General features: G+C 38.6%; 1 protein-coding gene across 2 annotated transcripts in view; it reads left to right on the top strand.

The window, feature by feature from the left end:
- LOC128657096 (oocyte zinc finger protein XlCOF7.1-like) overlaps positions 1-11,464 on the top strand; it is a 47,369-nt gene that overhangs the window by 635 nt on the left and 35,270 nt on the right. For both annotated transcript variants that reach the window (XM_053711342.1, XM_053711341.1), the window contains exons 2-3: positions 501-605; positions 10,008-10,112. In XM_053711342.1, the coding sequence (XP_053567317.1) occupies positions 501-605; positions 10,008-10,112 (210 nt within the window). The remainder of the gene's footprint in view (positions 1-500; positions 606-10,007; positions 10,113-11,464) is intronic.

The following is an 11,464-nucleotide window of genomic DNA, read 5'->3' as shown; positions in this document are numbered from 1 at the left end:
AGAGGGAACCCCCACTCTATAATAGTATATACCTGTATATAAGTTACTGGGGAGGGGCTGTGTTTGTGTGCGCGTGATGCAGAGGGAACCTCTCTATAATATATATCGGTATACTGGGGATAGAATTGAGTCTGTGTATCTATCGTTCAACTAACATTGTATAAGGTACTTGTACTTATGTATTTCTCTGTTTGACCTTCTCAAACTCCCTCCCCCTCTAATAAACAACCCCTGCTCACCCTCTCCACTCTATTACCAGGGTTAAACCAAAAAAGCCTTTATTATAAGTTGTGTGTGTGTGTTGTATTACTGTATGTGTATATGTATATATAGATGTGTGATGAGTTTTGGTATAAGTAATATGGGTATATGTGGGTTAGTGTACGCATGTGTGGGGTATACATGTATGCAGATAGATTTTAGGGGTGGAGTTGTGTTCATATATGTGTAGAGGTATGTTTGCTTGACCATTATTCTCATATCTCTAATCTCTGTTGCAGGTCTCAGTGTTACACAATATCACTGACATAAACAAGATGAAGAAAAAGCTGCCTGATCAGATCCTGAATCACATTCTGGAGATTCTCTACCTGCTGACGGGAAAGGTGAGAAAACATAACAGTAACCTCCTGCAGTGACTGTGTAGAGTTGTTCTGGGAATATTTTGATCTAGAAATTCACTTGTGGAGACTGTTATTTCCCAGCAGCCTTTTGTTATTTGTTCCATCATCCCTATACACAGACCAGCAATAGGCAGCTTATGAAGTGATGTCAGGCTTAGGCTAATAAAGAATAAACTGATAATTATATGGTATAAACAGTAGCAATTTGTGCAGAAGAGGAAGCGCTATTGTATAGACTGGCCATAAGCAAGTGTACATATGTCATATATAGATAATTCCCGCTAGCTGGTTAGTCTGCTTACATCCTGTGCCTGAAAACTTAGTTCCATATGTTCTGGTTCATGTTAGATTACATTTTATATTTCTTGTTATTTCTGTATCACTTGGTGCATTTTATCACATGACAATACATCCCCAGTAATACAGGGTGTATCATTGTAAACCTCAGCTCCTCCTGTTGCCTTCATCATTTTGTATTATTTTTACTTAGTGACTCGGTTACCTTTATTTCCTTTTGTTCCCAAAACATTTAATCAATTTATGATATCAACAATCAAAGGGACATTAAACATAAAACTAAATTCATTAAAAATATTTTTAATTATACCTAGTGGTAATTTTATAGTTTATTTTGCCTTTTTTTCTGTAATATATCTCTGCATATTGTGTTTTTTTACTGCACTCAAACATATTGGAATGTGTCCTGCAGGATCCAGTTTGATCCTACAACATGTTACACAGTGTTTGCTTGATCAATACAGGGGCTCATTTATATTTCCCTAATTAGCTACAGCAAAAATAGATATTTAAGAATCTTCTCAAGGGTTGTGTACTACAAATATTGCTATCAAAATGATTGTTTAAATTGTTATAAAAATGTGTGTGCAGACCTTGTGCAGTGCAGTATTTAATTGCTGATATATTGTGCATAAAAATCTCATCAAAGGGATAGAAAAGTCAAAATCGATGTGTGCACATATGCATTTTAATTTTGAATTGAAAACATTTTGCAATACACTTCAATTAGCAAAAAATGCCTCTAGTAAAAGTTATTACTGTTTATAGCTGCATACATATCCTGTGATTGTCCTATACACCAGTGTTCAAACACCACTTGTTCTCAGAAAGTCAACAGCAGCTTATATGGCACCAACTAAAGCTTCACTGATGCAATACACTCCACTGTCAGCTGTCTGAGCAGGCATGGTGTTTAAATCCTGATGCTCAAGCCACATACAGCATATGTGTTATGTTAGGTGCAAGTATTTGATATCCTTAACTGCAGGACCACTCAGTCTCACACCAAACCTTTAGGTTCATTAGATGTAATCAAGAACCTAGTTTTTGCTCATAGATCTGAGGGTCACTGCTGCATGGATGCAGAGTGAAAGAAATGAGATTTAAAGGTATATTATCCCGATTGCAAATAGCAGTTTGCAATATGCAGATAATTATAGAGATAGTAGATAAAAGAAAGATAGATATAAGATTAAGTGTTAGTAGGAATGTCAGCCTCAAATAACACAGGTTGCAACCAGGAGGTGTTTCTATATAAATTAAGCAGGAGAGCTCTATAACAGGTTATGTTGTTTTTAGTTAACAGGCAGTCCTTAGTTAGTCTATAACGTTGTTAGTATTCATGTAAACAGCAGGCAGTCCTTCACAACCAACAGTATGATATTTGATAAGGCACATAGAATATTTAAGCACAGTTCGTCAAGCTGAATCGATAGATATTACAAGCAATCAGATAGTTAAAGGTAGCTGTATTTGCATAAACGTCACACTGTAAAACATGCAGGGAAGTCCTTTAAAGTAGTAAATGAATTAAGGTATAATACGTTACCACCTTCAGAGAGTAAGAAATAGTAACGGTTACCGCAGCTTCAAGGTGAGTTGCTATTAAGCACAGGAGTTGGTTTTTTGCAGCCAGAGTGAGAGAGAGCTCCAGAGACTTACGGTGACGTCAGACGCCGATACACGGCTTCAATGTATAAGCCGGAAGAAACAGAATTAACAAGTAAAAGATACTTTGAGGATTCCGGTCAAAACAAGGAAACCTGAAATATGACGATCCAAAGTTGAAAAGCACACAGCAATTGTAGTTACTAAGAGTAAATTCCTTGGTTAGGAATATCAGCAAGGTGTCTTCGTTGTTGCTCAGCTTATAGCTAAGTGAATACAAATTACCAAGCATAGGTAGACTGGAGGAGGGGCCTTATATAGGAATGTGAATACCTGAACATCCTGATTTAAAGGGACAGGAACATAACAGGACGCCCCCCTAAAAAGAGCCGCTCCGCGGATCAAGGCTTGGGTCGGTCGGGATGTCTTCGATGAAAAATTGAAAGAAGACGGGGTGCCGACAAATTAGAGTATGGTTCCCAGGAGTCCTCATCAGCCCCAAAACCTTTCCATCGTACCAGGTACTGGAGTTGATTGCGGTATAAACGAGAGTCCAAAATAGAATCCACCTCATACTCAACATCATCCACAACTGGAGGGTTAGTCAATGAAGGATGAGGGGGATCCCTTATCGGAGAGAAAGGTTTCAGGAGGGACACATGGAATGTAGGATGTATCCTGAGAGAGGGAGGCAGCTGAAGAGTCACAGCATTTGGATTAACAACCTTAACTATGTCATAGGGACCTATGAAGAGACTTCCAAGCTTTTTACTTGGAATACAGAGTTTCAGGTGTTTGGTACTTAGCCAAACCTTATCCCCAGGTTTATAAGGAGGGGGTTTTGAGCGTCTTAAATCATAATGATGTTTCTGTGAAGCTTGAGCTTCTTGTAAGGTTGTTTTGAGAACAGAAAAACCCTCAGCAATAGTATTAACTGTCTGATCAACCGTAGGTAGCAAGGAATCGGTTCTGTGGAAAAGATGATATGAAGGGTGAAAACCATAATTAATATAGAATGGCGAAGTTTTTGTGGATGCGTTGGTCATGTTATTATGTGCAAATTCTGCAGTAGGCAGCAGAGCGAACCAGTTATCCTGTTGGTTGGTACAATAGCATCTCAGATACTGTTCAAGAGACTGGTTAGTCCTTTCGCACTGACCATTAGTCTGGGGATGATAAGCAGTACTTAATCTCCTAGTAATCTTGAGAATAGAACATAACTGAGTCCAGAACTTAGAGGTGAATTGAGATCCTCTATCAGACGTGATGGAGTCGGGTAGTCCATGTAACTTTACAACATGATTCAAGAACAGTATGGCTGTTTCGGATGCGGTTGGTAAACCCATATGTGGGATAAAGTGTGCCATTTTAGAAAACAGATCAACAATGACTAGAATTGTGTTATGGTTAGAGGATGGGGGTAGCTCCACTATATAGTCCATTGCTATGTCCTTCCAGGGTCTTTCAGGAACTGGTAATGAAAGTAGAAGTCCATAAGGACGAGTTCTAGTATGTTTGCAAGTAGCGCAGACAGAACAGGATCGAATGTAAGAAGAGACAGAACTTTTCATATTGGGCCACCAATAGTCTCTTTGAAGTATGCGTAGTGTTTTATGAAGTCCAGGATGTCCTGAAAGGAGAGAATCATGTGCAGAATGCATCAATTCATTACGTAGAGGTTCTGGAATGTATATCTGGTTTCCATGGTAATACAGATTACTACTGTGTTTTTGTAGATCTGCTAATGGGAGTTTTGGATCTGCTCTCTGATACTCTTTTATAGAGGTTTCAGTGATTGAAGTCAATCCAATGAACTTATTTTGTGGAATGATAGAATCTGGAGGTATATAATGTTGAGGTTTTGGATCCTTCCTTGAAAGCGCATCTGCTTTTGTATTTTTGGAACCTGGGCGGTAAGTGATGGTAAAATCAAATCTTGAAAAGAAGAGGCTCCATCTAACTTGTCTAGATGTTAACGTTTTGCTGGTTTTTAAATATTCAAGGTTTCTATTATCCGTAAGTATAAGAATAGTATGTTTAGTACCCTCAAGGAGGTGTCTCCAAAACTCTAGTGCTGATTTTATAGCGAGAAGCTCTTTTTCACCAATAGCATAATTTAGCTCGGCTGAGCTCATTACCCTAGAGTAATATGATATTGGATGTAGTGCTTCCTTGGGTGAAACTCTTTGTGAGAGTACAGCTCCAAGAGCGTACTCAGAAGCATCAACCTCAAGCGTGTACTGTAAACTGGGATCTGGGAATTTGAGTATCGGTGCTGTTACAAACCTCTCCTTTAATATTTTAAATGCGTTCTCAGCATGTATATTCCAAGAGAAACCAGGTTTTTTCTGAGTTAAATTAGTCAAGGGTCTAGCAATCTCAGAAAAGCCCTTGATAAACTTCCTATAGAAGTTTGCAAACCCAAGAAATCTCTGAACATCTTTTTTTGTACGGGGGGTGCTCCAGTTAGTAATAGCTTCCACTTTGTTTGCTTCCATGGCGATACCAGAAGGGGAAACCTGGTATCCTAAGAAGGAGATAGTAGTGGTATTAAAAATGCATTTCTCTAACTTGGCATAGAGATGGTGTGTACGAAGTCTGGACAAAACAAGCTTGACATGGGTGTGATGGTTTGTTATATTGTCAGAATAGATTAAAATGTCATCTAAATAAATGACCATACAGACATCAAGTAAGTCATGAAATACGTCATTTATAAAACACTGGAACGTTGCAGGAGCGTTGCACAGCCCAAAAGGCATTACTGTATATTCATACAGTCCATAACGTGTGCGGAAAGCTGTTAGCCACTCATCGCCTTTCCTCATTCTTATCAAGTTATAAGCTCCTCTAAGATCTAATTTTGTGTAAATTTTAGCTCCTTGCAACCGTTCTATAAGTTCAGGGATAAGTGGGAGTGGGTACCTGTTTTTCTTGGTACATTTGTTAAGTTGTCTGTAGTCGATAATAGGACGAAGTGATCCGTCCTTATTTTTAACAAAAAACATTGCAGCACCCGCTGGAGAGGTGGAAGGTCTTATAAAACCTTTCTTAAGGTTATCCTCTAAGTACTGTTTCAAATGAACCAATTCAGGTTCTGACATAGGGTATATATGACCAAAGGGAATGGAACTGCCCGGTAGTAAGTCTATAGGACAGTCATATGACCTATGGGGGGGTAAGTTCTGAGCTTCTACTTTGTCAAACACATCAGAATATTCTTTATAACATTCAGGTAAAACATGATCAGTCATACAACACACAGAAGCTTTGGGAAAACAGACTTCCTTACAGTAAGTGGAATTAAAATTCACAACACCTTGCTTCCAAGAAATATCAGGATCATGCTTTATCAACCAATTGATACCAAAAATTAACGGGTATAAACTAGAGGGCAAAATGTCAAATGTACATGTCTCAGTATGGCCCTTCTGTGTGATAACTTGTAAGGGTGTAGTGTGATGGGTGATAGGCCCCGTATTCATAAGAAAACCATCAACCAATCTTTTAATGTTTCAGAAAGACCTGTTCTGAACTGATTTCTCAGAGCAGGTTCATTCCATTGGGTGTCTGGTGCCCATCTTTTAAAGTCCGTGATATATTCTTCTACTGCTCTTTTACCTTGTCGTAGGTTCCTAAGAGCAGTCTCAGCAGTATTCTGCTTATGATGGTCTTCATATAATAGGGACATGGCAGAGAAAAAGGCATCTAAGGAGTCCAATATGGGGTCATTGTTCTCATAGAAGGCGTTAGCCCATGATTTAGCCTCTCCTCTGAGATATGAGATGACCGTTAGAACTTTGACTCGATCAGATGCATAGGTTCGGGGTTTTAAAGAAAAATACAAAGTACAGGAGTTTTTAAATTCTCTAAACTGAGTCCTGTCACCAAAGAATTTTTCAGGTGGAGATACAATTGGTTCAGGTGTTAAATCAATAGGAGCAGGTTTATCAGATAAATGCTCATTAATAAACTTCCTAATGTGATCATTTTCAATTTTAATTTCTCTGAGGCCTTGTAGCATATGGTCCATGCTTTGTGCAAGGGAACCAACACGGTTTGTAAGTTCACTGATATCCATGCTGTAGGATATATGTTAGGCTTGGTAATATGTTATGTTAGGTGCAAGTATTTGATATCCTTAACTGCAGGACCACTCAGTCTCACACCAAACCTTTAGGTTCATTAGATGTAATCAAGAACCTAGTTTTTGCTCATAGATCTGAGGGTCACTGCTGCATGGATGCAGAGTGAAAGAAATGAGATTTAAAGGTATATTATCCCGATTGCAAATAGCAGTTTGCAATATGCAGATAATTATAGAGATAGTAGATAAAAGAAAGATAGATATAAGATTAAGTGTTAGTAGGAATGTCAGCCTCAAATAACACAGGTTGCAACCAGGAGGTGTTTCTATATAAATTAAGCAGGAGAGCTCTATAACAGGTTATGTTGTTTTTAGTTAACAGGCAGTCCTTAGTTAGTCTATAACGTTGTTAGTATTCATGTAAACAGCAGGCAGTCCTTCACAACCAACAGTATGATATTTGATAAGGCACATAGAATATTTAAGCACAGTTCGTCAAGCTGAATCGATAGATATTACAAGCAATCAGATAGTTAAAGGTAGCTGTATTTGCATAAACGTCACACTGTAAAACATGCAGGGAAGTCCTTTAAAGTAGTAAATGAATTAAGGTATAATACGTTACCACCTTCAGAGAGTAAGAAATAGTAACGGTTACCGCAGCTTCAAGGTGAGTTGCTATTAAGCACAGGAGTTGGTTGTTTGCAGCCAGAGTGAAAGAGAGCTCCAGAGACTTACGGTGACGTCAGACGCCGATACACGGCTTCAATGTATAAGCCAGAAGAAACAGAATTAACAAGTAAAAGATACTTTGAGGATTCCGGTCAAAACAAGGAAACCTGAAATATGACGATCCAAAGTTGAAAAGCACACAGCAATTGTAGTTACTAAGAGTAAATTCCTTGGTTAGGAATATCAGCAAGGTGTCTTCGTTGTTGCTCAGCTTATAGCTAAGTGAATACAAATTACCAAGCATAGGTAGACTGGAGGAGGGGCCTTATATAGGAATGTGAATACCTGAACATCCTGATTTAAAGGGACAGGAACATAACAATATGTGCATATGCAGCTGAAATAGTAATAACTTTTACTAGAAGTATTTTTGCTAATGGAAATATATTGCAAAAACACTTCTTCTACTTTAAATTTAAATGCACTAATGCTCATTTTAATTTTGACATTTCTATCACTTTAACCCCTTAATGACCAACGACGTATGGGGTACGTCCTGCAAAAAATGCAGGTAACGACCAAGGATGTACCCCGTATGTTGTTGGTCTTTGAAAGCGGTGGAAGCGATCCTGATCGCTTCCAGCCGCTTTCATGTTACTGCAGTGATACCTCGATATTGAAGCATCCTGCAATAACAGTTTTGAGCAGTCCGATGCAGACTCTCTGCCCCTCTCTGCATCAGCCATCGATGGCCGTGTTCGTTGGTGGGTGGGAGCTTATCCAGGGAGGCGGGTGGTCGGCCATCGGTTGAGGAGGGGGGCGGGATCGCGTGCGGGGACATGGTGGGATTCGGTGGGAATAAAAAAAATTAATCGATCTGGGGGCAGCTACACTACAGAAAATAGTTTTTTTTTTTAAAAATAAATAATGAATAAAAAAACATATTTGATTGCAAACTGGGTACTGGCAGACAGCTGCCAGTACCCAATATGGCCACAATAAAGCAGAGGTTGGGGTTAGAGAGCTGTTTGGGGGGGATTAGGGAGGTTAGGGGCTAAGGGGGGAATCCTACACAGCAGAATAAGGTTTTGTTTTTTGTTTTTTTAAAAAAAAACTTTTATTTTAGTACTTGCAGTACTTAAGATGGCAGGGACAATTGTGGGGTGGGGGAGGGAAGATAGCTGTTTGGGAGGGATCAGGGGCTGATCTCTGCACTAAAGCTAAAATTAACCCTGCAAGCTCCCTACAAGCTACCTAATTAACCCCTCCCTACAAGCTACCTAATTAACCCCTTCACTGCTGGGCATAATACATGTGTGGTGCGCAACAGCATTTAGCGGCCTTCTAATTACCAAAAAGCAACGCCAAAACCATATATGTCTGCTATTTCTGAACAAAGGGGATCCCAGAGAAGCATTTACCTCCATTTGTGCCATAATTGCACAAGCTGTTTGTAAATAATTTCAGTGAGAAACCTAAAATTTGTGAAATAATTTGTGAAAAAGTGAAAATTTTTTTTTATTTGATCGCATTTGGCGGTGACATGGTGGCATGAAATATACCAAAATGAGCCTAGATCAATACTTTGGGATGTCTTCTAAAAAATATATATATACATGTCAAGGGATATTCAAGTATTCCTGAACGATATCAGTGTCCCAATGTAACTATCGCTAATTTAAAAAAAAAAAAAAATTGGAAATAGCAAAGTGCTACTTGTATTTATTGCCCTATAACTTGCAAAAAAACATGTAAACATTGGGTATTTCTAAACTCAGGACAAAATTTAGAAACTATTTAGCATGGGTGTTTTTTGGGGGTTGTAGATGTGTAACAGATTTTTGGGGTCAAAGTTAGAAAAAGTGTGGTTTTTTTTCCATTTTTTCCTTTCCTGTATTTTTTTTTTATTTTTTTATAGTAAATTATAAGATAAGATGAAAATATAAAGTCCATTTAATGGCGAGCACAACAAAATATAATATGTGTGGGTACAGTAAATGAGTAAGAGGAAAATTACAGCTAAACACAAACACGGCAGAAATGTAAAAATAGCCTTGATCCCAAACGGACAGAAAATGGAAAAGTGCTGTGGTCACTAACGGGTTAAAGGCACAGTGTACTGTAAAATTGTTTTCCTTTAATGTGTTTCTAATGTTATATTGGCTGCAGAGTATAAAATACATGAGACATTACTTATTTAGATATATTTTTGTAAATTAAACAGCTGTTTTTGTTCTTTGAAACCACAACCCATTAAAATTAGTTGAGCTTGCAGGGGGATCAGATCTTCTTAGTTTATCACTTTCTGTACACACACTTTCTGTGCTTGTTTATATTATCTAGGTTTGTATACCATACATTTTATTGCTTATCTCTCTTACACACAAACAAACAGGGAGTGTAATTTCTTCTACTTGCTTTGTTTACACAACTTTTATATATCATATACTTAAGTATAAACACTTTTAGTATAGGTAGGAATACCATGGGTAAAATCAGTTATTTTAAATGCCAAAATAAAGGTAAATTATATATTTGTAAACAATTGAATACACTCCAGCAGGTAAAATGCTGGAACTCACTAAGTTTTATACAAGTGCTCAGATTGACTACAGAAGGTGCTTGTCGTGTGACCATGATGAGATGGAGAATATGATAACAGGATACGCGCAGGTGATGTGAGAGGGGTCAGTAAATGTTTTTATGTTTCACTCTTGCAGCGTGTGCCTAACGCATTGACAGCGAGTCACATGACCGGGGACAAGACGACAACAGAGAGGATACTGACCCACACCCTGCAGATCATGTACCTGCTGACAGGGGAGGTGAGAGCTGATGGAATATGTCATAATAACAGCTGTGTGTCCCTGTGACCGGCTGTATTTGTGTATTTGCACGTGTTTGTTTACATGCATTAAAGGGACTTAAACTGCTGGGTATAACTACAGTATCATGGTTACTACTCACCAGGCTTTTGTTTTTTCCTTCTGTGCCTGCAGCTCTCTTTTTAAAGCCATTTTCTTATTTTAACCCCTTATACGTGCCAGATATTGAAGCTTTACATCTTCACACTGGGTGCCGCCATTTAGTAACTTGTGATTCTGAACTCTATGACGGAAGCTGTGCACATTCACAGATCAGTGACATTGCTGTATTTTTGACAAGTGATATTGTGCAGGGGATCCCAGAGAAGTGTTTACAACTATTTGTGTTATGACTACTCAAGTGGTATGTAAATAATTTCAGTGAGAAACCCAAAGTTTGTAAAAAAAAAAAAAATATATAGCAAAATGTTTTTTATTTTATCGTTTTTGGCTATATATATATATATATATATATATATATATATATATATATATATATATATATATATATACAGGGAGTGCAGAATTATTAGGCAAATGAGTATTTTGACCACATCATCCTCTTTATGCATGTTGTCTTACTCCAAGCTGTATAGGCTCGAAAGCCTACTACCAATTAAGCATATTAGGTGATGTGCATCTCTGTAATGAGAAGGGGTGTGGTCTAATGACATCAACACCCTATATCAGGTGTGCATAATTATTAGGCAACTTCCTTTCCTTTGGCAAAATGGGTCAAAAGAAGGACTTGACAGGCTCAGAAAAGTCAAAAATAGTGAGATATCTTGCAGAGGGATGCAGCACTCTTAAAATTGCAAAGCTTCTGAAGCGTGATCATCGAACAATCAAGCGTTTCATTCAAAATAGTCAACAGGGTCGCATGAAGCGTGTGGAAAAACCAAGGCGCAAAATAACTGCCCATGAACTGAGAAAAGTCAAGCGTGCAGCTGCCAAGATGCCACTTGCCACCAGTTTGGCCATATTTCAGAGCTGCAACATCACTGGAGTGCCCAAAAGCACAAGGTGTGCAATACTCAGAGACATGGCCAAGGTAAGAAAAGCTGAAAGACGACCACCACTGAACAAGACACACAAGCTGAAACGTCAAGACTGGGCCAAGAAATACCTCAAGACTGATTTTTCTAAGGTTTTATGGACTGATGAAATGAGAGTGAGTCTTGATGGGCCAGATGGATGGGCCCGTGGCTGGATTGGTAAAGGGCAGAGAGCTCCAGTCCGACTCAGACGCCAGCAAGGTGGAGGTGGAGTACTGGTTTGGGCTGGTATCATCAAAGATGAGCTTGTGGGGCCTT

Source organism: Bombina bombina, chromosome 4 (genome assembly GCF_027579735.1).
Source record: "Bombina bombina isolate aBomBom1 chromosome 4, aBomBom1.pri, whole genome shotgun sequence".
Lineage (NCBI taxonomy): Eukaryota > Metazoa > Chordata > Amphibia > Anura > Bombinatoridae > Bombina > Bombina bombina.
The sequence above is the reverse complement of the archived record's forward strand: the minus strand, read 5'-3'. Positions and strand labels throughout refer to the sequence as shown.